The sequence below is a fragment of the Corapipo altera genome, unplaced genomic scaffold (genome assembly GCF_003945725.1).
Source record: "Corapipo altera isolate COAL_440 unplaced genomic scaffold, ASM394572v1 45, whole genome shotgun sequence".
Classification (NCBI taxonomy): Eukaryota; Metazoa; Chordata; class Aves; order Passeriformes; family Pipridae; genus Corapipo; species Corapipo altera.
Window position 1 is genome coordinate 13,108,855 of NW_020884877.1, and position 27,638 is coordinate 13,136,492.

The 27,638-nt window shown below is 36.1% G+C and overlaps 1 protein-coding gene across 2 annotated transcripts in view; it reads left to right on the forward strand.

Moving 5' to 3' along the window:
- Positions 1–27,638, forward strand: part of OLA1 (Obg like ATPase 1) — a 118,068-nt gene that overhangs the window by 84,029 nt on the left and 6,401 nt on the right. For both annotated transcript variants that reach the window (XM_027637105.1, XM_027637104.1), the window contains exons 8-9: positions 26,508–26,648; positions 27,344–27,440. In XM_027637105.1, coding sequence (XP_027492906.1) covers positions 26,508–26,648; positions 27,344–27,440 — 238 coding nt within the window. The remainder of the gene's footprint in view (positions 1–26,507; positions 26,649–27,343; positions 27,441–27,638) is intronic.

The following is a 27,638-nucleotide window of genomic DNA, read 5'->3' on the forward strand; positions in this document are numbered from 1 at the left end:
TTTTTTTTAAAGTATATTACACTTTTTGTTCCTGCCTTGCAACTGAAATATTTTTTAAAAAATATTAGGAGGTGATTTATGTTTTCCGTGTATAAATAGAGTTTTGCACACGCAAGTTGATAAGTCAGATACTCAAAGTTAACTAGATTCAGAATTTAGGCATCTTGCTGCATCGTTACTGCCTGACTGAGGGAGAGTATCTTACAGCTCAGGTTGTTTCAGCTAGAGGATTGCATATGTTTTACATAGAGCACTTACCTAGTGTAGTAGGGGATAGTACATGTTGTTTGCTTAATAAACAGTTTTTCTTTATTGTTTCTTATACAAACTAATTAATGACTACAAATTAATTAACCATCCATCAACCAAATGGCAGTCTGTTTTCTTTCCAGCACCATTGTCTGACATTGCCGATTGACTTCTCGTAATCTTCTATCTTACCAATTCCAGCGACTTCTCATTTAGTTGTTCTGTCTGTCCCAGACGCTTTTCCCCACCCTTTCCTTTGCTGATGTGTTCTCCACGGGTCTTTGCCAGATTCCACCTCCCTCTCCTTTGATTTCATCCCCTTCTTGCTGGCTTAGTTCCAGTCCAGTCCTCTGGTCTGGATGATTGCTTTCACCAGACTTCCTGCTTTGCTTTGCTTTCTTTTCCCTGGCCCTTTGGAGTCCCCTGTCCGTTTGAATGTGAATAGATATTGTTTGGGTAATAGCAGGTGTTGGGGACATGTCTTTAAGCATGAAAAGATGGGTCCCTGCTCTCACCGTCAGTGTGTAACCTCATCCCAGACACAAAAGCACCTTCCAGGAGTCTAGCTTCACTACAGTGTTCATCTTTTGCTCAAGTATGATAGCAAATTTACTCTGTGCTGAATGTAGAGTCTTGGCTTCTAAGTATTAGGACAGTGAAATTTTTCAAATAAAAAGTTTCTGTATGTTTTAAAAGTGGACAATGCTGTATGGTGAAGCTGTTTACAAAAATTCTGGTCCATCTGATTACAACATGGCACTGAAGTGTAGGTTGTGAAGCTAAAGTGTAGATTGTGAAGTCAGGGAATAAAGCCTCAGTAATTTACTTGGGATATATTGAGTCTTGAACTGGTAAAAAGAGGGGTGGTTGTGGTAGAGGGGGACATTCTGGTTTTTGGGAGGGTCTGTCCTGGGCAGATAAAGGTAGCAGCACAGCATGGCTAGAACTCATGAAAGGCTGCAGACTGTAGAGAGCAGGGTGACCAGAGTAATGAAGAGCAGTCTTTCCGGTGTTCTGAGTGACACATGGCAGCCCAGCATACCACAGCCCCAAACACCAGCCCACCATAGCCATAACCCACAGAGCCTCTTGTGTACTCTGAGAGCATCCATGGGCACCAAGCTAACTGTACTATCAGAGTAATGCAAAAGAACTGTTTATTAACACTTCATAGCAGTAAGGCTGTGCTGAGTGAAAGCAGCTACAAGTAACTTTTCAACTTCATTGCTGTGTGTATGATTCCTGTCTTACCAGCTGCATGTCATCCAAACCTCCCTTTGAACAATTCAGCTTTGCTTACCATCTTCTTTTCCTTTTCTTCTTCTCTCTCCAGATGCTCTTCTCGGTGTTTTTAATTTTTTTTTTGGCTGTCATCACCACAATTTCTGAGTTGTTTATACACAATTCTGTGGGTTCAGTTGTAACATTGAACAACTGTGGCTATGGGTTCGGATGCTCCACGAGTTTTGTAGTTGGCTTGTATAGTCTTATGAATTGCTACCTGCAATGGTGCTTTTTTTTAATCTCTCGTGGCAGTTGAGGAATGAAGTAATTTGTGTGATATTTTATTTAGACACTTGGATTTTCATAGGCAAAATCTAAAGTAATAGATGCTAACTTGCAACAAACAAAAACTTAACTACTTACAAAGTTATCCCAAGCTGTGCAATGTAAAAAAAGGCATCTTTATTTGTATATACTGTCTGAACGCTTCAGAAGCTTTGTTTCTTCCTGATCTTCAGTGGAATTGGGACTTTTCAATTATTATTTTTGTCACCTTTATAAACATGTACTGCTGAAGATGAAAAGTACTAAATGAGAGAAGAATAATGTTGCACTATGTTTAAAATCAATTAATTACACAACTTGGATTCATCCAGTGTATAGATTACATGAGCAGCAAAGAGAAGGACCTCCACAAGAAAATGGTATGTGGTAACATTGTCTAAGACAATGATGTAAGTTCTGTTGCAAAATCATTACAACATGACATGTTTCTGACTCTGGATGCATAACGAGGTACAACATCCTTTATGAACTTCAATCTTCTTTTAAACTGGAGAATGCTTAAACTGCTCAGAAGCAAACCTGAGATGCAGAGATGTCTCTTGAGTATAGATTTTGTTACTGTGTAGTGGATATGCAGAAAGCAGAGGCGAATAAATAACTGCTCTTCCTCCTCCCAGTATGTTGTGTGAAGAGCTTACTTTCCACTGTTGAGAAACTTGTGCTTCATACATCAGTTTTCTTCACTATTTCCCTAAAAGTCTTACTGCTGGTGAAATTGTAGACAAAATTTTTTGAGAAATGTTCTTTCTTCACTTTAAAATCAAGTTACCCAATAAAAATATTGATATTGTCTAGCAATTGCATATTTTTTTTCTGGAATGGTATCAGTGGTTTATCTCCTGAATGATATCTGCGAAGACACTATGTGTTCTGTCAGTCCTCTTTTTCAAAGGCCTTCCAAATGTGCTCAGAGTCATTTAAGTGTCTGCTGTATGTAACTGAGGTCCCTCACTGAACAATGCTGTCACAGCCTTAGCTGGCTAATCACTGCTTCCCTTATTTATTGTAGGTTAGATCACAGTTTTGACAATGTATAGTTTTATATAGCTTTACTATATCACTTTTACTGGGAACTAAATGAGTTTGGGGTTTTTCAGTAGCTTGATACCTTTTTTAATACTCTTAAGTGAGATTTTTAGCTTCAGAGACTCATCTTGCTTTTTATATCCTATGTTCTTAGATTCAGACTGGTTTATATTTAGGAGAATAGGCATTTGTCTTTCATAGTACTCTGAGCCAGTGATGTCCTAGACACTGAAATGAAACAGTGAAGGACAAAACAGTGCTTTAGTCACTTGTCTGTATTATAGAATGGAAGAAAAGGGGAAGGACAAGCAACTTAAGAACCCAGCTTTCATATTGAGGACCAGATTGTGTAATCGGGTTGCTAGTCCTGAGCATCACCTACACAACCTCATCGACAGGTCCTCAGGAGTTTTTGGAGGAGAGTGGGTACTAACCACCATGCCAGTGCTGTCATCTCTGTTCCATATTCTCTTAGATGCAGATTTCAAACCCTGGTAAATAGTACAGGAGTGAATTTCACTCTTACACATTTTAGAGTAAAGCAGTTTGACTATGCGCGTAAGCCTGTAGATGTTTGGGTCAAAATGCTTTCACATTTGAAGATCCTGATGAGAAACATCATTAGTAATGAAAAAATAAACCACTTTTGTTTCTGTACTCTTTTGAGTTGTTGTGTGTTACAAGTACAGCTACCTTCAATGCAATGATTTTTGGTTATAATGATATTGATGAAAGAATGAAAATGAAGTAGGGTGAAATAGTCTCCTCAGTTAAATTTCACAGGGATTAAGGTTATTCTTTGATTGAAAATGAATGTCTAAATCTACTAGAAGACTGAACTTTGTTCTGCTGCATTTTGTTGTTTATTGCTGATATACAAAAATATTTTGTGATGCAAGGTACAAAGGTCCAGTTACACTTCTTTCATTGCAGTTAAAATGCTATCTTCTAATATGCTGTAGCTGTTTCTGCATATTTGAATGCTGGGAATTTTGGGAGAGAAAGAGGTACAAGCTGATCTACATATGCCATGGTTTCACTTACAAGCTCAAAGAATAACTGGACTTTGTCCCATTAATGAGCAGGTCTTATTGTGGAAAGTAGGATTTGGTTATTTTTAATAATGGGAGTTTTTGTCTGTTTTGCTTTACAAATAAACTAAGAGAGATTTGTGCAAGAGATTTTTCTTCTTTTTAGTAGTTGTTTATTCTTCAGTTACTGATCTTAAGTTATTTATTACTGATTATTTATTAAGCCCTGTGCCTTTCAGAATGAATGAGCATTGTTAGCCTGCCTTTGTCAACTAGACACTATAGGGACAGAAGTTGTGCAGTTGTTTTTGGAGGGGTGCTACTGAGAATCTGGAAGATGGAGAGGAAGGCTGTCCAGTGACTTTAGAGAGGTGGGTGGCTGTGGTCTCCCTTGGTGTGATGGGAGCAATGTGAGTAGCTCCTCCTCTGTTAGGATCTGATACCTCCTTGCTGCCCGTAACTGGTGGGTTTTGAGAGGAAAGACAGTCCTTCACTCTCATATTAGGGACATCAAGAGTTGCAATAACTGGCAGATGAGCTTTGATTTTAGACTTTTTTTAAAGCAAAAAGCCTATGATAATATCATCTCATTAAGAAATAACAAGAGAATATACTTGTATTTCTTTTGCTTTTTTGGATTTCGCGTTGCAATCAGCATTGCTATAATACTATCTCTTAAACAATGTCCAAATTCATAAATATCTCCATAATGTGTTACTCAGTATTGGTGTATCTGATTTGCAAAGTATCTGTATATACCTCTAAAATTCTGCTTATTGAATTTGTCTGGATCATTTCCTGAAACATTCCTTGCTATCACATGCTACAGAATTGTGTTAATATCATTGGGTTTTCATAGTTGAAGTTTATTTTAGTTCACCTACCATTCTTTCTCTCACTGCAATTGATATTTGAGATATTTATAGAATCTGGGAAAAATACTCGTCTTGAAATTGTTCTTTGTGAATGGTCTGAAACATCTCCATGCTCTGGGGGAATATGTTACGAAACATTGTTCTGTTTTCTATAAATAAGATCTACAGGGGAACATCATTTATTATAAATGGAAAAATAATGTTTAAGAAGGATGATTCTTTTATAGAGTTGGAAATATAGGCTGCTGTGGCTTTGGCACCCATTCTTTAGGTTTACTTTTGTTCTAAGTGAATTCTTTGTTTCACAATTGACAGACATTTCTCATTGATGACTATTTTGAAAATCTGATGCATTTTTTTAAAAACAGTTTTCCTTTTAATTTTGTGGTTATTTACAACTCTTTTTTTATTACGTATGTGGAAATATGTTTTCATTTAACTGCTTGTGTTTCCCAAGAAATATATCTTACCTTCTAGAGTTTTGGCAGAGTATTTTTTTTTCACAATTTGAGTTTTTTCTAATGACTAATACTGATAACTTATGTTTGGATGTTGATAGTCACTAGTTTTACAATGGATAGAACCATGTATTCTTGCCTTGAAACCAGGAATAGATGCATCTTCATGTTTAAGCTGGAAAGTTTGTACGTTATGTATGTTTAATGGAAGAACTGTCAGATGAGACATGCTTATCTTATTATCCTTTATTATCAATGCTTGAGCTTAATTATTGTTAATTTGAAGAGAAGTTAAATAGAATAATGTTTGGGATTGACTGTTCTCTGACATTAGTTTCTAAAACTTGAAGAGAGATTTAGAAGATAAGTACTTGAAAGAGAGTTAAGTGCATGTGCTGGTTTTGTACTTCATTGAGTCGGACAATGAAAATGCATTAATCAGATTCATTATATACCGAGTCTCACTCTTGTTCTCATGCATTGGCACAGTAGGACATTTCTGAAGCGAAAATGTATTTAAATCCAAATGGCTTTTGTTAAAAAAAAAAGAGAAAATCTTACACCTAATATATTGAAAACCTGCACCATGTTGTCAATCTAAAACATGTGATGGTACTTCCAGCTTATGTTTTATTTCAGAGGCTCATTAAATCCATACCTGTTTTTTATTTAATAAAACCTTTATGTGCCAGGATACTCAGATTAATGAAGTGTGCATGCAAGTGCATGTGTGTTCAGTTTCCCATAAGATTTAAAAAAATTATTATTATTACTATTATTTAAAAATAACTTTATGGAGGGTAAATGTTTGTCTTTGGCTCCCTCTATCTGCCTGTCTTGTCTTTGTGAACTAATGCTTTTTCATAACTTGATCCATCAGATAGATTGGAATCAACAGATAAGATGTCTGCAAGTATTTTGTATAGGCATTTGGTAAAATAAATAAGTAGAAATATGGTCAAGAGGCATGAAGGACTACTAAGGAATTTTAGTTCTCAAGCTTAAAAACAAGGTTAATGAATTTGTGTTCAGATAGTATCTTGCTGAAATACATTTCCATTCCAGTCGGAATCCTATACTAGGTTTTCCATAAAGACACAGCTATATGATCAAAATATATGAAATAGAAACAGAGGTTTAGCTGCCTATCTTGCAGTAGCGTGTGGTGTCTGATAACCTTTTGTTTCTAATTTCTAGTTGTGTTAGTACCCTATTGACGTAGAAGGTAACTAGATTGTTCTATTAGTGATTTCTGACAAACAGAAATTATTTGATATGCTAAAGCTATTTCTGACAGAAGATAGAAAGTTTTGACAAACATGCATGGCACAGCAAGTGTCCAATTCTAAAGAGCAAAATAAATGCAAACCACCATTATGGGGAACACAAACAGCCTGAAAGCAAGTTATCAGTAAGCAAATAATTGTTGAACTGTTATGAATGGAATAGGATGTTGAAATAGGGCATGATTGGCTGATGTTACATATGTCCTTGATTACCTTCCTTGTGCTTTTATCCTAATAAGTGACATTCTTTGTATTCCCTTGGATGGCTAGACAGTCTGACACTGAAGAAGAATAAATATTGCATGTGGTACACATTAAGCTGTCATCTAGGACAGCATTTATAAAAAGTAACTAGAAAAATTCATAAGAAATTCTGCAGTGCTACAGTTTCCTGGCTCCAGTCATAATTGTCAAAGTTCTTGACACATTCAGGTCTTCTGAAATGATTTCGGTTTACAGCTACTTGGTGTATGAATAATTATTAAGGATTCATTTTTTCTGATGATGCAGACTGTTAACGTTCTCAAAATGATGCATTTTCATTAAAGACCATGTAGTAATAAAAAAAATAAATACAGATGTGGTGTATGTAGCTAGTTCTCTTGCAGAAGTCAGAACTAGAAGATGCATAGGTGTGAAATAGAATTAATTGATAAAATTAAAGAGCTCTCTTTCAAATGCTGTCTTTGAATCTTGGTGAAAAATCCATTATGAGCCCATGCATTGCTACAATTATTCTAATTTGGAAATAGACCTTTTTGTGTAAAATATCAGCCTTCTGTTTTTCTTCACTGACTTGAAATTAAGGCTCAAAAGCAACATAGCAGGATATCATCATCTCTGCAAGGGCAGTGGCGAAAAACCCTTTTGAACTATCTAAGCTGATGAGTTAGTGTTTGAACGATAATTATTTTAATCTTTAATTTCAAGAAGAGGGAAGTCTAGTAGTTATATTCTTGATACCCTTAAATCTCTGAATTTCTTGTGATGGCTTGTACATTGACCAAGAAATATTCAGTGACTTTCCTTTGTCTGTTAGTCTGTTGACTAAGATAATACCATGATACTTTCTGGAGTTTGACACAAAATTTCACAATAAATATTTTAAGGGATTCTCACAGTTCTGTCACTGACCATGTCATTGGAACTGTATACTGTATTCGTGGTATTATCTACTTTTGTTGCGTATAAAAACACAACCTTCTTCCATTTTGTTTAATTCATGTGATTGCGGGATTTTTTATTATTTTACTGAATTCAAAATATCCCATAAGGAAAAAGAAAAAAAAGCCTGTTACCACTTCATCAAGTTACTTGAGGACTAACATAATTTTATAGGTGACACTGTGCTTATTCTCATCCCTCTTCCAAGAAGCCTATAACTTACAAGATCTCATTGTGAGTATCTTGGAAGGGGAAAATAGGACCATTGGCTCTTTCATAAATTTGCATTGAATGTTAATTGAAAAGTCTTAAAAGAGATCTTAGAACAGAGTTGGGAAAAAAATCTGTATTCATGGGAACAGATAAAGCTGAAACACCTGTTTAGGTTGAAAAAAGTTTTCTCCAAGTATAACACTGCTCAAATGTTACAGGTAACTGTTAACTCTGTGGACCACTACAGAGCACAAAATATTTGCCCAACTGGTAAATTGAACTGTAAGTCCCACTGTGGGAAATTGCTTTGCTGTGCTCCAAACAGCGGTTATCTTAGTAATTGTACCTGAATTCTTTTGTGGCTAATAGATAGTTGATGTCCTTCTTATCATGATAGAATTAGGTTATTGCAATATTATTAATTGTAAAAAATTCAGGTAAGATGTGCTCATGTAGTTTAAGATGGGCTGAGTATGATTTTTAATTGGTGCTCTGAGAGCACAGGGTTTTGAGTTGAGAATGTGCATAACCCTGCATTTCACATTCTAAAACGGCACTCGCAACAAGGAGCTTATCAGAGCAAATTGTCTAGTCCATCCCCTTCCTCACTCAAAACCTAATGACCCTTTATCATCATGGTTTAGATTGCTGGACACAGATGTGAGAAAATACAAGTAATCTACAGGTAACTACAGTAGCTGCACTGATGTTCTCAGAGAACTGACTGCTGGGAAGATAAAAAGCTTCCCACAGAGCCTGTGACTTTCCAGCAGCAAAGCACATCATGAGCTCATACATGAAGTTTTATTTGCTGAAGATTCACAATAAGATGCATTAGGACATTCAGCAGGGTCCCTTCTTAGATGAGCACAAGAATTCAGTGGGGTTGTTAGTTGATGCACTAGTGCATGGCTTCACACTAAAACTAGAAAGTCCAACAATACCAATAATGTTTCTTTTTGAGAACATCACAAACTACAGCTGTATATGGTATTAATGTTAACCTAGTTCGTTCTTGATAGTAAGTGATCTAATGTCATTGGACTTTTTTTCTTGTCATGGAAAGTATTCAGGTGTGAAGCAAATGTTTGTTAGGAAAAGAAACTGCTGGCTGTTGAAATAGTTAACAGTACATTCTAGATAGGGAGGTAGAAATGAAGTCTTATATGAAAAGATGTGTGATTAATTACCATTTTTTTTACTCAGCATCTTTTCTTGTAATCATAAAGTAGATCTAAAAATCTTTGTGTTTGGATACTTTGCCAAGGAATGGAAAGGAAATAAAATATTTTTCAGATAAGTTTCACATACCTTAAGGTTAATAAGGTAATGATCTGTTTACTATTTTTAAATATTATTTTTGGTAATCCAAACTGTAATACAGTTTTTAGTGATTCAGTAAGGTTGAAATGTATCTATTAAACCATATGGGAATGATCAGTGTGAATCAGTCTGTCTGCACTTTCATTCTTGTCTAAGTAACTTAAGTATTAAGCAAGTTACTTACATAGAAAAAATGAATTTGGATGCTGACGTGCCTTTTTTTACCCCCTGTTTTTTTAATCATCTGTAAGTATGGGGTCTGTGAGGAGAGAAATAACATGGCGTGAGAGGTACAGGTCCTCCAGAAATGGTGAACCACAGAGGGTGATATTTAATATTAACAGCAATAAGCGTTACAGTGGTGGTCATTACAGAAAATGGTTATCCTTCAAAAAGCCTAAAACCCAAGCCAAAGAAAACCTGTGAACAGCCTCCTGCCACCCAGAAAGAAACAAAGTATAAATCCCACAAATAACATCCCCCCTCCTCTGGTAGCATGAACAAGACAAACTTCTGTCTGTTTTTTAATTTAAGTCCTTCCACCCTTTTCCATCACCCTCAAGGCTTCTGTGTTCTGTGGTCGATCCTGGGGAGTTGCTCCATCGACAGTTGCTGCTGTCAGTGGCAAACCTTTGAGCAAGAGGGCTGGCTGTAAGGCTGTGCTTCTCAAGCTGAGCCAGTGACCAGAGCAGCGGTCTCCTTAATTTTCTGTTCTACTGTTGATCCTCCATGAGTGAAAACTACAAGACGCTCTGAAAACTATCTGTTCTTTGCTCTTCATCACTGCCACTTACCTCTCTTCTACTGTTTTCATGCCCATTTTCCAGCTTATGCCATCCTAAATGGTAATAAGCAGAACTCCTTATTGCAGAGCCTAACAGACATGCTCTAAGAAATTATTTTCAGTGTTTACCTATATCTTTTAGTTCACAGTAAAGACATGCAGAAATATTTTCTCATTTTCAATAGCAAATAGGAGCTACAAGAAAAGAGATATATATTCCCTTGTTCTATTTCATCTTTTGATTGAGGAAGACAAAAGAAGTAAAGGGGTATACATACTGTAAGAATGATTCCCCACCCTTTTTTAATCTTTAATTATAATGAAATCCATGTACAAGTTGCAGAAAACATTTGATATATCCTTTTTATTATACATGCCGTGTTTCATATTCTGTAGTGGCTTTAATTCTCAACTATAGTAGACATATGGAAAACCAGAAAAAACGTTGACTATTACAAAGTTTTGTTTGAGCTTTTTAAACTGAGTGATTAGCAGAAATAATGACCCTGTCAGCCTTAATCACATTAAAATGTGGTTAACATCATTTAATTTTTTCCACTTAATATGCGAAAATTTCCAGTAGATTTGCAGTGAAGGCCATTGAAATTCCATTAGAACAAGAATAAAAATTTCAGGCATCATTTATTCAGAGAGGGAATAAAGGTCTCGTCTGAAAACTGCTGAATCTTTCTATTAGGGAAACTATGAATCATTGCATTGAGAGTACCTTTAGCTTCTATAGTACTGATTCTGGGTTGCTTCTGAATGAATGGGATGTATTTATAGAGTGGTGCTTTTCTGAAAATTGCAACATACAAAGTTTTTTACAAATTCAGTAAGAGCTTTCTCCATAAAGGATTATTATGTGATATGTTATAACTGCTGTAGTGCTGGAGAAATATTTCTGGTTTAGGCATCTCATCACAGTGACGTTCCATACTTTGCATTATTTTTGTTAAAATGTTAAAAATGTGTCCTCTTTCTGATTGATTCATAATGTATAGTTGGGCCTTCTTTGTGGTAAATAGCAAAACTGAGGACATGCATGAGCAGAACTAGAATATTGTCATATAAAGTCTTTTGTGCTCTTGGCGTTTGTTGTTGCACGCTCCACAGGTTTGTATCAGAAGTACAGCATGCAGTAACTAGATGAATGCACAACAGAAACTATTGACTACATGTTTTTCTGAGAGAAACTTTTCTTCCCAGAAAAGATACAATATTGGTTAGTGTTACCGTGTTTCAGTTTGCTCTGTTTAGATTTCCATTTTTTGTTCTTTGCCTGTGTGAAGAGATTTTGTCTGATAAGTGGAGGCAGTAGAAGTACAACTGTATGCTCTGTGCTTTTCTAGATTCTACTGAAAGACTTGTATTGAATATTTCTTTATAACATAAAGATATATCTTTATTGTGTCTCTGCTATTTAAGTAACTATATAATGGATTGGTTTTTTGTTTGGTTGGTTTTGTTTATTAAATTTGTATTTTGTTCCTGAGCCTAGTTCATTTCAGCCTATTAGTATACATTGGATTTGTACAGAACACAAATTTTAAAATGTTAATATTTGTATGATTTATTTTCTAAAAAAAGTATAAGAAAGTGCAGTGGTAGACGTTTATTTTAGTGCTAAATACTGTGAGATACACAGTGGCTAAGGAATTTTTCTTTGAAATAGCTGTTGCTAAATTTAAGAATTGACCAGGCCTAACAGGAATTAGGAAGTGCCTCTGATGTACCTCTGTGTGTTAAAGCACGAAGGAAACGGAGCAGGAAGTGGGTCCCTGACCAGGACCAGAACTGGTAACCCTGCAAATGAGATAAAAGGAAGTAGGAGTGTGGGAGTGACCCAAGCTAGGGTAGGAGAGAGGACTCAGTTTTGTTGATTGCATTTGGAAACATCTTGCTAAAGAGCTGTTGTACCAAGATGGAAAGCTTTGAAGACTGGAGGATAACACTGGAAAAAGAAAGCACAGTGAGCAACAGAAGGCGAAGAACTGTTGGATGGGAAAGTGGACATATTTTGGGAAGAAGGGATCAGAAGAGACTGTACTCACTAGATTTTATTCCTTACAAAACATGGCATGAAATTCAGAGGTACTATGTGCTTTTGTTTCTGTGTTCTTAGTAGTGTCTGTGATATCTTACAGTAGAATAGCCTCTAGTCTGTTGAGGGGCAAGTACTCACTGTAGCTCCATTAACTCAAAGATAGATTTGTGTAATGAGTATGTAATGAGTACATTCAGTTTAGAATTTAATGTGTTTATTGGTTGCTTTTTTAGAAATTGGAAATCATGTGCAGCTGTATTAAGTGTCTTAATGTTGTAATAGGAAACACTTTGAAGTTCGAAAATGTTCCAACAAAGGTTGCCAGTGCATTTCAAAATCAGTGTCCTGCCCCAAAGGGTTGTCTGCTTATGGGTGTTCCTTTCCTTTACAGCCAACCTTGTCTTGCTGAATGCAAAGGACAAGCTTACTCTTGAGGGTGCAGTAGGGTCGGATATGATAGGAGACTCATGATGATGGGATTCACTTTCTCTGGAGCAAAATTTGACAGTGATGTGGAACTTGAGAAGGATAAGGGATGGCTTTATATTAAAGGCATTTTACATGCCTGGAGAATTGCTGATGGAGGACTGGGTTTTATTTCTGTCTCTTTTAGATCTCTGTTTGTGATGCCAAGTAGGAAAATTTCATTTTAAATATTTACACATTTTAAAGTTAATATTCTTAATTTTCTTCATTTAACCAATTAGGATAAAGAAGTCCAGTGTTCTCATTAGTGCTATTTTAAAAATTGTACCTTGCCAAAATTTTGATAGACTTAGTGCCAACTATGACACAAGTAATACAACCACCTCTTCTGCCTCACCTGTGCTCTCCTCATGAGTGGTACTGGTAACTATATATGATATAATGGGCTACCTTTGACTTTAATTACATTTTATTTTGGAAGAACAGAACTCATGAAGTCTAGTCGTCCAAGAGTTTGAGTCTTGTTTCCTTACAACAGTGATCCCTAATTTATACTCCTTCTTTAAAAAGCAGTGGCATGAGGCACTGAACAGCAGGTAGCATCGTATTCTGTGGCTTGGGAGGACTTTTTGCATAGTGATCAGTCTGACAGCCCTATTGCTGCTGGTCAGCTGGCTAACACTAGCCCAGTCGAGTATGTGGTGGTTGAGTTCTTTGTGCCTTCTCCCCAGTGGAGGTATTGGTTTTTACGTATGAAATTGAGACCTTTGTCCTCCTTTTGCATTTCTGCATAGCCTTTAAGTACTTCTGAATTCACAAAGTGTAGTGCTTCCATGTAACTATACAGTAATCCCTAAATTACTGTAATCCCTCCTCTGCATTCAGCACAGAACCAGTTATTGTTGGTAACTACACAGTATAATGACTTTCATAAATTAATTAAGGTGGTAATTTTTTGTTTGGTTTGGGTTTTTTTGTTTGGTTTTTTTTTTTTTTTTTTTAACAGTAGCTGATTGTTTTGCACTTTGTATTGGGAGACTGCTCACAGAACCTTGCTGCTACCTAGGTTTGAAAATGTTCAGCTAATTTCCAGTCTCTTTTTCCATGACTGGCTTATTTCATTGGTGGTTCGGGCAGCTTTGTCCTGTAGACTAAATAGTATCTTATCTAATTGGTGTTTACTTCCACTACTTATTTAAAGCTGGAATTAATAAATTTTTTCTCTCTATCATATACATGAGGTTCCCATTCCTCTGATAATATTAGACCTGTTCTGAATTTAACTGATCACAACTGCATGTAGTACTCCACGTATTTCATGAATACCTTATGTGCAGATGTAAAGCATCCTGCTAAACAAAGGGAAGCATTTCCAGTAGGATCTGTAGATTACATTTACCTTTTTCCTGTTGCATTGTGATGGCTTAGAGTTGCTCTGAAGAACACTAACCTCTCATGATCCCCCTTCTGTCCCTTCCAATTGATGATGATAATTTTCCTTGAGGAAAATGTCTCCTGCTTCTGTACTGAACATAAACTTTGCATGCAACTAATGTTTGTATCAAGGTCATTAATGTATTTAAACAAGATCAGTCCTAAGTTTGATCCTTGTGAAGCTTGATTAGCAATAGCCTAAAACACCAATTTGTTCTCCTGTTAACATATCCAGTGCATTACTTGGTCCACGGTCTGTACAAATCCACTTTCCCCTCTTCTCCAGTTGAATGAGTAATTTCACACACAGCACACTATCAAATATTTTATAGATGTATTTTCTCCTGCATAGAAAATCATATGTCATATCAATGAGAGAATAAATTTATCAGGACATGGTTTATTTTTTCCTTTAAACCAAATTACTTGGGTTTACCCAAGGTTATTTTCTGTCATCATTTCTTCTTTCATGGTGTCATTGCTCAACCAAACTAAGACTGAAATTGCATTGTATGTGTTGGTTAAGTGACTCTTTGGTGGAGAAATGGATAGACTATCATGTCCCAGAATAACTGCCTACTTTGATATTTTAGTATTTTTCCTTTGGCTAGGTTTGCTTTTAACCATTTATTACTTACTAGGGCCTGTTGAGCAGGTCTTTTACAAACTTAGATTCTGTGCTACTTCTAAAACAGAAGAAAACATTTGAACATTAAAATAGGAACGGTGCTTTTCATTGGTTACTGAAACATTTCTCACAGCTCATGTCCTAGAAGAGTGTGTAGGTAGTTGCCTCAAGCAAATAAACAGTGTTTCTAATGATAAGAAAACATCTGGATGCAAGTTGAATAATTTCACAATGTCACTAATGCTTTGGATGTATATATTATTTTAGTCTTCAACTGCATAATTGGATGAAGTGTTTTCAACTGTTTTGGATAGAAAGGATGAATATACAGAAAGTAGAAATTATTTTATAGAGGCTGTTAGAAGTCTAGATTTTTTTTTTTTTTACTTGGGAAATGATTGATGTTTTAAATTTTTAATGAGTGTGCATTTATGTCATAGTTTTTTTCTTTTCAGTGTAACTGTAGATCACATTCCTTATAGTATATCCCATGCATATTTGAACTACTTTTAAAAAGTGAAATGATGTGATGTTTAGCTACAGAGAAATGTCAAAAACAATGCATTTATATGATATGAAAGATTTGCAAGCGCAAGCTAGCAATTGATAGCAATATTATAATTAGCTCTTTATACAGCCTGTTTTTTATTCATGAACATTTTCATTTATGTTGACAACTATCATGTATGCCACCACACATGGAGCCTTTTCTTTACTCAAGAGACTGAACATGAATTAGTATGTTTTTGGGCTAATGTTCTGACTTTCTGTTGAAAAATGGTTTCTGGGCCAAGTCATAAAAATAAAACTAACTTGCTTTTTAGGTTTGACTTTTTGATCCTATTGTTAATGCTAGTGTTTGTAAGGGTAAAGCCTACCATTGTGCTGTAACTTCAAGGTGGAACTTCTTTTTATTCAAATTATTTTTATATTGTTGAAATTGCTAGGGGCATTGAATGCTTCCTAATTCCATAACTGATATGAAAATGAAGATAGGTTAACTAATAGTTTTCTAATAAATCAAATTTTAGTTTTGTGCTTGAAAATAAAAATGTTTTAGGTACACCCATCCACAGAACAGAAGTATTTATTTCTGACAGAAATTTACTTTGTCATTCCATTTTCAGCCTTAAAAATCTGTGTCTAACAGATCCTTTAGTCTGTCAGATAAATGGGGCGTGACACTGATCCAGATACTTATTCCTGCTTCTGAAAAAAATCCAAGTTAATGTTCCCCTAGGACAAGTATGTTTTAGTAGATTATTCAGACATTGTTATTTTTTTTTTCATTTCACCATAGTTTAGACAGGTGAACAGACTGTGTCTGTGAACATTTTTGTGACAGCTTTTCAAATTAGTGAAGTGCATTTCATACAAGGCATCTCTGCACACTGAGAAAATCCCAAACTCATTTAGCGTTTTACTTGGACATGGATATGTTCATATGACAGTATAGTATATGCTGTTGTATTTATTAGACAGTATTTGGGGGAAATATATTAGCAGGAGGTGAGGCTGAGGCACACCACATAATTTTATGTGTCTTAGGCACTTAAGGTGAGGATTTGTTTCTAAAGTAGCCTATGGAAAGGGGAGAGGGAAGATGCTTTAAGAAGAAAGTGAGAAATGGAGCCCTGAAATAAAACCTTGTATTCTTTGAGTTGCTGTCGTTTGAATATTAACCATTCAACTCAACTCTTTTGTTGTTATACTGAGAGCTTAGATGATGTTCTTTGTCTGGATAAATACCAGTTAATTTCTCATTTATTGAGTAGCATATTCCAGCCTAGTGGCAAGTTCGATCTTTTTTCACCAAAAAGCCCACAACTTAGCCCAGTGTACACCAGGTTCTATGATTCTTTTTACTAGTCTCATTAAAATTGTTTCTTAAAACATAGAATTGTAAAATTGTAGTATTGTGTCATCACAGAATGTTAGTAGTTGGTAATGGCCCAAGGGGGCAGAAGGAATAAGCAGGGTTTATTGCTTTAATTCAAATATTCTTATTGTGGTAAATTTGACTCTTGCAATTTTAATACTTACATAGTTTTTAGCAACTGATAGAGGAAGGAAGAGAACATTCATGTGAATTCTGTGGTCTGGAGAGGCTCTGCAATTAAGATCACACAGGCTAATTCTGGAGAAGTGAGGAAGACGTTTCCCTCTATTATTTGTGAGAAGGAGAGGATATTTCAGTAAGAGAACTAGAGGGGAATATTCTTATCCAGTTTATTTAGGTTTCATTAAATTGCTGTGTGCCATCAGCACAAGCCAAAACTAACAATGTTGTAGTCTGCATTTGTGTTACTCATTGCAGAATTTTTAATTAATACTAGTGAAATACATTCCCAAGTGGTCTTTATAGCGTCTTATTTCAAGCATTGTTTGTATATATTGATTTCATTACATGGAAGTTTTATATAGATAGTTTTGTTTGTCTGGGAGTATGACTTTGTATTTTGCTTGCATGCACACAGTGCATAAAAGAATTAAAGAATATAAATTTAAAATGGTGTTGTCCATCATGTATTTCATGTGAAGTTTATCTTGTTAAGGCATCACCTGTTTTGGTTTTTTAATCAAATATTCTATTTATAAATGGCTTATAATTTTTTGAGTTTATATATTTGAGACTTTGCTATAACTGTTGGTATGAATTGTCCTACTTTGTACAGGACACTTAAGAATACAGTTTTCCATGTGACATAAAGAAGTCCTTTCAAGAGACAAAAGTTAAAAATATCAGGCCACAGCATGAATATGGAATAGGAGTTCTTTCTACTGATTTGCAGTAGTACCTCGTCATCATTTTGCACATAAGTCTTGTGACTGAGATTTGCCTCTTCTTGCTATAATTTATGAATGATCATTTGTTAAATTAGATTGTTATGGTTTTCAATAAAACCTTTCTAAACCAAGCACTTTCTAAATGATAGCAGAAGGAACAACAAGATGTGACTTTAAAAGGCATCTTTCCAGTCCAAGGTACACATGCTGCAAGTAGAGCCTGTTCTGCCCATAACTAGGAAATGTAATGTCATTTGTTGCAGTTTGTATTGTTATGCAGGTTCATCAGTAGTTCAGTCTTGACTGTGCTTGATCCTTGCTGACAACAACAGCTATAGCTGCCTTTTTAAAGACAGAATCTATGTTTGCAATTGGCAGACCAAGGAGAACTAGGGACTCTAAGCCTGTCACATACCAGCAAGGTGGTACAGTGGCAGTGTAGTACCATTTTACTTATTGTTTAAATCATAATTCATTTTGATCACTTTAGTGAGGACCATAGTCTGGATAGAGATATTACTGCAGTCCTGAAAATTAGATCAGAAACTAATGTTTTAAAAGTGGATTTTAAGATCTGTATTCTTCCTGAATGATGCTTCTTACAAATGTTTAATATAGGGTTACCTTGACTGCCCTTTTGTTAGATGGAATTATATAAGCTGTGTAATGCACTGAAAAAGCTTTTCTTACTGGGAGCTCTATTTATATATATCAGCAGAAAAAATTCATTCTGGATTATTTTACCTCTTTGTCTTTCTACCATCTTGATATTTTTTAATTCAAACTGTTTGTAGGTCATGAACTTTATTTTTCTGGTACGCATGCTTTATTTCTCCTAGTTATAAAAATATTTTGTCCATTAAGTACTGCCTGTCCTTGATTTACAGGTAATATTATATTCTCTGGTATTATTTCTTTCACAGTTCCCACATCTTGCAAACTGAAAAAGTTTCTTGTCAGTTAAGCCAAATCTTTATGTGAAATACATTCAAAAACTAGTCAGTAGTATAAAGCTGTAAGTGACGGGTTGTGTCCTTATGTGTTTTTAGCATACCATTAAACAGACAGTGTCTCTAGGTAGCTTTCTACACCAGGTAAAATGAGAACTGTATATTAATAACATCTCATGTTAGACAGTTCGTTAACAGAATTATATCTTGAGGGCATGAAGTGCTTTGATATGAATTTTCCGAATATTGCCTTGATTTTTTTTCTTCCCGTCAACTAATACTTTCTGCCTGGAAGAATCCATTTGTAAGTGATCTCATATGGGATAATTTTACTCAGGAGTCATGCCATTTACGAGCATTCTCCAATAACAAACAACAAAATTTCTGATTGAACTTGGCTCCATGGCATCACTCTTTTTTTGGGGTGTAGACCAATTTAGACACCCCATCCTTAACAGGCTTCACCTGTTCCTACACCACCCTTCAGTTATATTGGCACAGGCAGTTGATAGGGTATGTGGGAAAGTGAACTGGTCCATCTTAAAAGACAAGGGTGGGAGAGGGGGGAATTAAATTCTCCCTCCCAAACCTGTTTTTCTGCTGGGTTATTTTTGTTGGTGAACAGTTTGAGTATACAGGGAGTGCTGGTAGGATCCCTGCTCTGTGTGCAGCTGGTAGCAGAAAATCAGGAGTAACATCTGGATGGATAAGGAATGGGATGAGAAACTCATGTCCACATTATGAAAATGTTTCTTTAGAATCTGGGATACGACATGAACTAAAATAGGTGCAATACTAGTCACCCCATCGAACAAATGATTTTGCAGAATTATAGGGGATTTAAGATAATGGCCATAATAGAGATCAAGGCCCTGGAAGAACTTGCTTTGACACACATGAGGCAGAGAACCTGGGATTACTTACATTTCAAAGGAGAATGTTAAGGAAAGTTATAAACCCATCTATAATAAATGTCAAATGACAGTGTTGATCAGGAACATTTATGATTTTTTTTTTTTTGATACAGTATAAGTTGAAATTACAATGAAGTTAAAAAATGTGGAATACAGATCTAGTAGAATGAAATACTTTATATATATCCATTTTGTCATGAGATCATGAGGTGTGTTACAACAGAAATGTTGTAGTAAAAATTTTAAAGACTATTCCACAGCATGTTTTAAGGCTCAAGTCAATCTGTGTTGGGAGATATGATATCTAACATGTGAGACGGGTTCTCCACATTGGTCTCTCGTAAAGTCCATCTGAATGCAGTGACTACTGGGGGGGGGAATATGGACATTGAACTGTAGACAGCTATCAAGGAACTTAGTGTTCAGGATAAATGCAGTGCTGAGTCCCTGAAGCTCTTTTCCTGAGGGGCTGAGAGGACACTCCTGGCCAGGGAGCAGCCCAGTAGTACGGCGAGTGTGTGGAGGCAGTGTGTTTGTTCTGAACTGTTACTAGAAAGTGGGGACTGGGAAAGGGCTTTTGAAATCAAAGGATTACTGTGTTCCATTTGGCCAGGTGGGAACAGGGAATAAAAAAATTCCTAAGTGTCACTGATGATTTGAAACGTGGTTGCCAAGGTCTGTAACAGGTACTCCCAAACCTCCTGTAGATTTGTGATTTTCGTAAAAAGGAAACTATCATGGTGAGGAAGAAGGTACCTTTTTGTTCCTTAATGTTTTCCTGTTTAGTCATCCTTTCTCATTATGTAGTGCAAGAAGAAAGGGATACCCTAAGAGAGGCAGGTAGCAGTAAAGAGTTACAGCATGGTACTCTGATACAGCAGAGTGAGTCCCATGTCACTTTTACCATTCCATTCTTTGTTATTTATAGAAATTTGGCATGAAAGCTTACTGAACCTGTGCATGTTTCTGATTTATGTATGAATACATACACATACTCACCTATACATATGTACAGCACTGAGAACAGTGGGACCTGATCTTTGTGGATTCTGTGCATGCTCACAGAATAGAAGGGAAGGACATCACCTAGGAGCTGTGTCATACGATACAGGTGCTTAGGTAGATTAGATTTTCCTCTCCCATCCCACCAAATCATCTAAACTTAGTGGTCCTCACAGTTTTCGAACCTGGCAAAAAAAATAATTGTTACCCAATTCATCATCATATTAGATAATTTGTGGATAATGAATGAGGCTTCAAAAGACAAAAGAAAGCCACAGAGGGATATTTTAAAGTCCATGTGTTTTCCTTTGGTTTCAAGAAAAATGTTGGAACAATTCAACGTTTTAATTCTCTTCAGGCAACCCAGTAGTCTTCATGAATTCATGTTGTCTGTTTATGACTTGTCTAAATTGTCATGTGACTAATATTTTGTTTATGATAAATTTAATGGTCTTGCATGTAGTGAAAAAATATACTTTACTACATATTGGGATTTTTATTAAGCCTTTAAAGATTTCAATGCCTTACAACATTCTCATAAACAAAATAGGAAATATTTGAACAAGATGGGAACTACTGGAAGTTAAGTGTGCAAGACTGGTTGGAAGATAATACATAGAGCATAGTTATCAGTGATACACTTTCCAAACAAATAATATCTCATTATGAGAGCTGCAGAAGTGGCTGCTGGTTGAATACTGTTAGGTATTTCCATTAATGAGCTGGATTGTGAGCATTCTTGTTAAATTTGTAGATGACCCCCAAACTAGGAGATGTCCATGTATGTATAGAACAAAATGATAATTTAGGAGCATATCAAGAAATAGAAGAAATCATTAGGAAAAAACCAGCTACGGTGCAATTCCTGAGAAAGATTTTATGCAGGAATAATCAACTATGCAAACACAGTATTAAGAATAGCTAGCCAAGCAGGGTCACACAGTAAGTTATAAACTGAGTGTGAGATAGTGTTGCAGTGCTGTCACAAAAAAGCAAATGCTAGACTGGGTTTAATAAACAGGAGAATCACCTGAAAAGTTGAGTTAATCCTCTAGTATTTTTAGTGCATGTAAGACATTATTATTGAGAGCTCTGAGGAGTGCATTAGGTAATGTATGCTTCCAGAAACTTTTAGACCAATTGGAGAGATTCCAGAAAAAAGGTTCAAAGTTAGAAAGTAGTATGTGGTTTACAAGGAGAGCTCAAAATAAAAAAGACCTCAAGTTTTAAGAAAAAATAGGGAGTGTGTATTCTCAGTTCATAGCCTACAGGCTCAGTTTAACTAATGCATTTAAATTGAAATAAAAGTGGCTTAGGGTACACATATGGAAAACTTTTGCAAGCTCTAAAAAGATTGAGTTTGGAAGGTTTTAAAAATCAGAATTGCTCAGAACTGCCAACAAGAAGAGCCTGTTGGAATTTCTAGGTCTTCTTGTTCTCACTCCTATCTGTGGATCTTTTTTTGAGTCTTTTGTATATTTTGATAATTTAGTTTGATCTTACCTACGTTTGTTTCTTTCCTTCTTGTGCTGCCTGATGTTTTCTTTTTCCTTACCATGCTCTTCTGTTTCTGCCATTTTCCACTCAGTTCAGGTACAGAACAGAAAAACAATTGTTTCTCTTCCGTGAGTTAGATGGGGGTTTTTTTGGTCTTGCTTGTACAAAAGCACACTGTCACAAATCACCTTTCTTCTCAGGGGTCAGTTTTTCAGATCATCTTGTCTTGCAGGTGTCCACCGAGCTTAAACTTTCTCTGCAGCTTCTCTCTTCCATCACTACTTCAGATTTCTATCTGAACTCTGTCTCTGTTCCCAGCTGGATCTCTCATGTGAAATTCTCTCAAATATTGATTTGTAGTTAACGTACATTCTGCAACCTTTTTATTTTGGTTGGCTGCAGGTTTTGGTTTCTTCTGCCTCAGCAAGCATCACCATTTTAAAGCGAAGACATCCCCTTCTGTACAACTCCCCTTTGTGGTGTTCTTTGCTTATTGGCCTTCTCAATGAGTGCCACCATTTTTAAACCTTTCTCCAAAGTCTTCTGCATTCTGATTTACTATCAGGAGTTAACTCTGGCAGTTGTCCTGATCCTTCTGCTCTTGAAGTCACTGGCACCTTTTGTTTAGTAGATATGCTGATATGCTTCTGATACTCCTTACCAAATAACAGTAACAGTGTTAGGTGGAAGGGAGCATCTGAATTCCTCTTTGCTGTTTTTCCTTGCCAGGATTTTGAGTGCTGCCTTCACTTGCAAGCTGATAAAATCTGGTTTTGCGCTTGCCTGGGTTTTGTTTTGTGTCAGATTTTTACACAGTTGTACATATTTTCTTTTTGCCGTCACAGAATGAATGGATGTCTTGCTGTCTCTTGGGTCTGTATTTTCTTTTCGGAAAGGATGTTTTGTCCATTTTGTGGCAAATAGAATCAGATTTCAATTCAGGAACCCTCAGTAGTTGCTGTTGGCACACTCCTCCTCTCCGCATGGGAGGGAAGGACCAAGCCACCTCAGTAGGGAAAGGCTGTTGGACGTCAAAGAGTTCCCTTGCTGTTATTATTGAGTAGTACTAGAATAAGCTTTCTTCTTTCTGATTTATGTTGTATAATCAGAATTTAGTTGTAACTCCACTAATAATGACATTTTTAGAAACCTAATTGGGAAAGAGGGTATTTTAAATTGCTTTTCATATGTACACTGTTTTCACGGTTTTCAGTTTACTTTGTGAAGAAGGGTTTTCATCTCGAGTAGTTACTTGTTTCTTAAAGTCGTTTCAGCTGTTAATCATGGTCATTGGTGCTGCCAGTTCTACTGTTGGGTGGTTTTGTTTGGTTTTTTCTTTTTTACTTTTCATTTTTTAGTGTGTGGTGTTTTTGTCTAAAGTGTCAAAAGTCTTTTCTCTAAGCCTAAAATCCAATACCCTTCATCATTTATTTTCAAGTGTAGCATGAAATAATGGAGAGATACTCCAGGACTTGCTTATCTTAACAAAAGCCCAAATAAGTGTACTAATGCTGTCCTTTTACAGACATACATCATTTCCTTGGAAAAATTATGTGCTCAAGTAAAACAGACTTTGACATTAATTGTTACCATTTGTTAAGACCATTTTGTTCTGTTTAGCACACTTAGTTATCCCTAATAGGAAAGCAAATTTGCACTGTTATTTTATTGATTATTAGTCAAACCTTTTGCTTTGGGGAAAATGTAATTTTGAAATATATCAATATTTATACCTGAGTGTTTACATTTTTTTGTTTTATTTATTTTTATCACCTTTAAGGGAATTCCCTGGTACTTTTTGGTAATTCCTGTGACATTGAAAGTCACAAAAGTGAAAGACTCTGGCAGAGAATCTATCTGTACGGAGTGGGATGCAGTACCTTATTCTTTTAGTGAGGCTGTAGCAGGTCTGATGTCAGTCACTTCAGAGACCTTTAGACCTCAGTGCTCATTTATTGCTAAAATGTACCAGCTCTGCTCCTGCATTATGAAGATCATCTGTCAACACTTTGAGATATTCTCCTTTGTTATTAAGCTTGTGATGCTCTACACTGTCAGGTTTTTTGCCAATTATAGTTAAGGTACAATGGTGTATTCACTGGATCAAAGTCTCACACTGGCGGTAGAGGAATGATTTGTAAGTCTTTATTCATCTGAATCGTACAATAGAATACCTGAGGAATGCAAATAATCCCTCTAAGGACTCAATAGAAAAGCTGTTAAAATGACAGTCTGAAACTATTATTATTCTGAATTGGTGTTTTAGCCAAAGTAATTATTTCTTATCTTGTTGTTCCACAATAGTTCTTAGTTTATTAGTTATGATGACCATATTTACCAAACAGAATTTGAATCCAATTTTTGACATTATTTTCATGCTCATTTCACTTTTTCAAGTTTGCATGTTTCATTCTGTCTTTCACTTAGCACATTATTGAATTAGTCTAGAGACGAATGTTAGATACTTCCTTAAAGAAATCTCTAAAGGATGTATGCACAAATGTTGAAATACACTTATGAATATTAGATTCATTTTGAGATATATTTTCTGTATAAAGTTGGCATTTATAAACTCAGAACTTTGATACCCAGTTTGTTAGCCAAAATAAATTAGTAAACTACAAATGTTGGTTTTAGAAGTGCTGTTAAATGTTACATTCAGAAACACACCTTAAGTGTGATTTTTCAATTCAGATGTTTCTGAAAGCAGTAGTGTTTAAATATCAGTCCTGGATACCAGACTATATTTTCATTGGGTAACTGGAGGAAAAAAAGATTAGTATAATGAGGATTGAAAAACACTGATGGTTATTTACATAAGTAAATGATAGAAGACCAGCCTTATATAACAAACGTGTGAAAACTGTTGAGTGAACTTCTGTATTCTTTGTCCCATCTAAAACCCTACTCAGTGGGCCATGCACTTAATCTCATAATAGCTCTGATCCCCTGCTATTTTCTTTGACAAATGTGTGTTGATGAACTTGTGGTTCAGTTCATTTTTTTCTGAAGTGACATTTGCATTGATTATTTAAAGGTTTGCAGGCCACAGTTTCAAAGCACTTTAGTATAATAGCAGTTAAAACCTTAGTCTAAATCTTGCAGATTAGCAGGACTAAGAAAAAGAACTCAGCAAGCATAAAGCCCTGTGCTGTATAGTGGGTGCTTCAGGTCTGAAACATCTCTGGCACCCAAAGCACCGTTTTGTAATTTAGTTATTTGTACAGGAAGTATTCCCATGCCTCTTGTGTTTGCTTACTGAGCAGAGTTGTCATTCTTACTATTCACACCTGTTCAGAAATAGTCCCCTGGTAATAACAGGGAACTCTTTAGAGGTAGTTTATAAGTGTCTCCCTTAAATTTAAAATAAATAGTACTTGGAGTCATGAATGTGTTGCCTGCATGTAGACGTTTTTTAAATACCAGCTATTGCTGTGAAGTTTTCACTGAATCATACAATATTCTGAGTTGGAAAGGACCCACAAGGATTACTGAGTCCAACTCCTGGCCCTGCACAGGACATCCCAAGGATCACACCATGTGCTTGAGAGTATCATCTAGATATTTCTTGAACTCTGTCAGGCTTGGTGCTGTGACCACTTCCCTGGGGAGACTCTTCCAGTGCCCAACCACCCTCTGGGTGAAGAAACTTTTTCTAATATCCAACCTAATCCTCCCCTCACTCAGCTTCAGATCCTGTCACTGGTCACCACAGAGAAGAGATCAATGCCTGCCCCTCTTCATCTCCTCACGAGGAAATTGTAACTGCAATGAGCTCTCCCCTCAGTCTCCTCCAGGCTGAACAGACCAAGTGCCCTCAGCCACTCCTCACACGGCTTCCCCTCAAGGCCCTTCATCACCTTCGTTGTCCTCCTTTGGATGCTCTCTAATAGCTTAATATCTTTCCTATACTGTGATGCCCAAAACTGCACACAATATTCAAGGTGAGGCTGCCCCAGTGCAGAGCAGAGCGGGACAATCCCTCCCTCGACCGGCTGGCGATGCTGGGCCTGATGCCCCTCAGGATGTGGTTGGCCCTCCTGGCTGCCAGGAGGCTGCCAGTTTTGCTTAACTCTAATAGGATATTGAACATTGAAAAACTACCAATGGTAGCTCTAAATTTGTTGTTTCATTCAACTTAAAAAAAGGATGAAACCAAACAACTATGGATGTTGCCAGTTATTGAAGATGAAGAGAAACAGGAAATTTTATTGTTTATTTAAAAATAATCATAGTGTAATATCCAGAAGCTTTGTCCTGGGTCAACAGTAGAAAGAAGGGAAAAACTAATAGAAACACAGCCATGTATTCATCAGCTGTGGCATATTCCAAGATCAATAGCCAGAAAAAGCAGGGTGTGACTTGCTATATAGGAGTTTATGGTGTTCTTTTCTATCTGTTAATATCAGCTGCCCCAGCTACTGAGATGCCTTTTTATTTTATTAAAAAGAAAAAAAAACTCAGGAAAAACTGAAGGCCTTCAGTTTTACCATATTTGATAAATATCACTCTTGGAAGTACATTTTTCTCTCAGAAAGTTTTATTCATACCTTTCAGATTGCAAGTATTTAACCTCTACCAAACACCTAGTTATTGTCCCAAATTATGCCTATTTCTGATAGATTAAATGCCAAACAGAAACCAAGAAACAGTGAAATGTTAATGGAGTACACCTGAAGCAATTGCTGCCTGTTAATGCCTTGACCTTGGAAAGCAATACACAAAAAGATGGCATCATAAATCCATGCAATTCTTATGAATATGTATGTGCTACTTGATAATAATGAATGTGGTACAGCCATGCATGCACTACAAGATAATGTTGTGCCCTTTGTTGTCTACAGGTTGATAAAAATTAAAGAGTGGGTGGACAAGCACGACCCGGGTGCTTTGGTCATTCCTTTTAGTGGGGCCTTGGAACTCAAGTTGCAAGATATGAGTGCTGAGGAGAAACAGAAGTATCTGGAAGAGAACATGACACAAAGGTTAATTAGCATTCATTTTCCCTACACTTTATTATCAACTATTTCCTTGCAGTAATTTAATTGCTTGCGCTGATAGAATAATAAATGACAGAGTAATTACCATTATAAAGAGAGAATCTTCTCCTTTCTTTACCATGAGACAGAGTGAAAAGATTTATTTTAAATTAAGTTTTTAACTGTCATCTGTCATCTCTGTACAGTGTTTTAATTATAACATAGGTATTAGTTATGTATATTTTTGAGAAGGAATGATCACCAAAACTGTTTCGTCATCCATGGGGAATGAGGATGGTGGAGAAAATTTTGCCATAATTTTCTGAAGAACTGTAATAAATTGTTTCAATATTGAATTTCAGTCAAACAGATATGCTTTCATGACCTGGAGTCCTGAAAATTGCATGAGACCAAAAGTGCTGCCTGATAGAGTGATTTAAATTTATCCCATGTTTCTGTAGTCTGCCAAATAAACAAATCAAAATACTATATTTATGATTCTGCAGTAAAAAAGTGGTTCTTCTGAAGAGAGTTCAAAGTAAAAGGCTACTGCAATTATTGCTGTGCTTAAAAAGTAGACCTGGTATCTTCAAAATATGTGATGTCTTTCCACGTAAATTGATTACTTGGCGCATTTAGCTGTTTTATGTGTATATGCTGAATGAATTGGATTCTTTCTTTTTTTTCTTTTTTTTTTTCAGTGCTTTAGCAAAGATCATTAAGGCTGGATATGCAGCACTCCAACTAGAATACTTTTTCACTGCAGGCCCAGATGAAGTGCGTGCATGGACCATCAGGGTAAGATTCATACTTATTCATCAGCTATATCCAGTTCCACACTATTGAATTCAGATTGATATCACTGACTTTGAAGTTTGTCATGGTGGCGGTTAGCTAGTCATTACAGATGAGGTTTTTGTCCAGGATAACTTTAATTATTTGTGAGCTGCTGAACAGTGAAAGTGGAGCTGCATTGATTGAGGCAGGTAACAATTG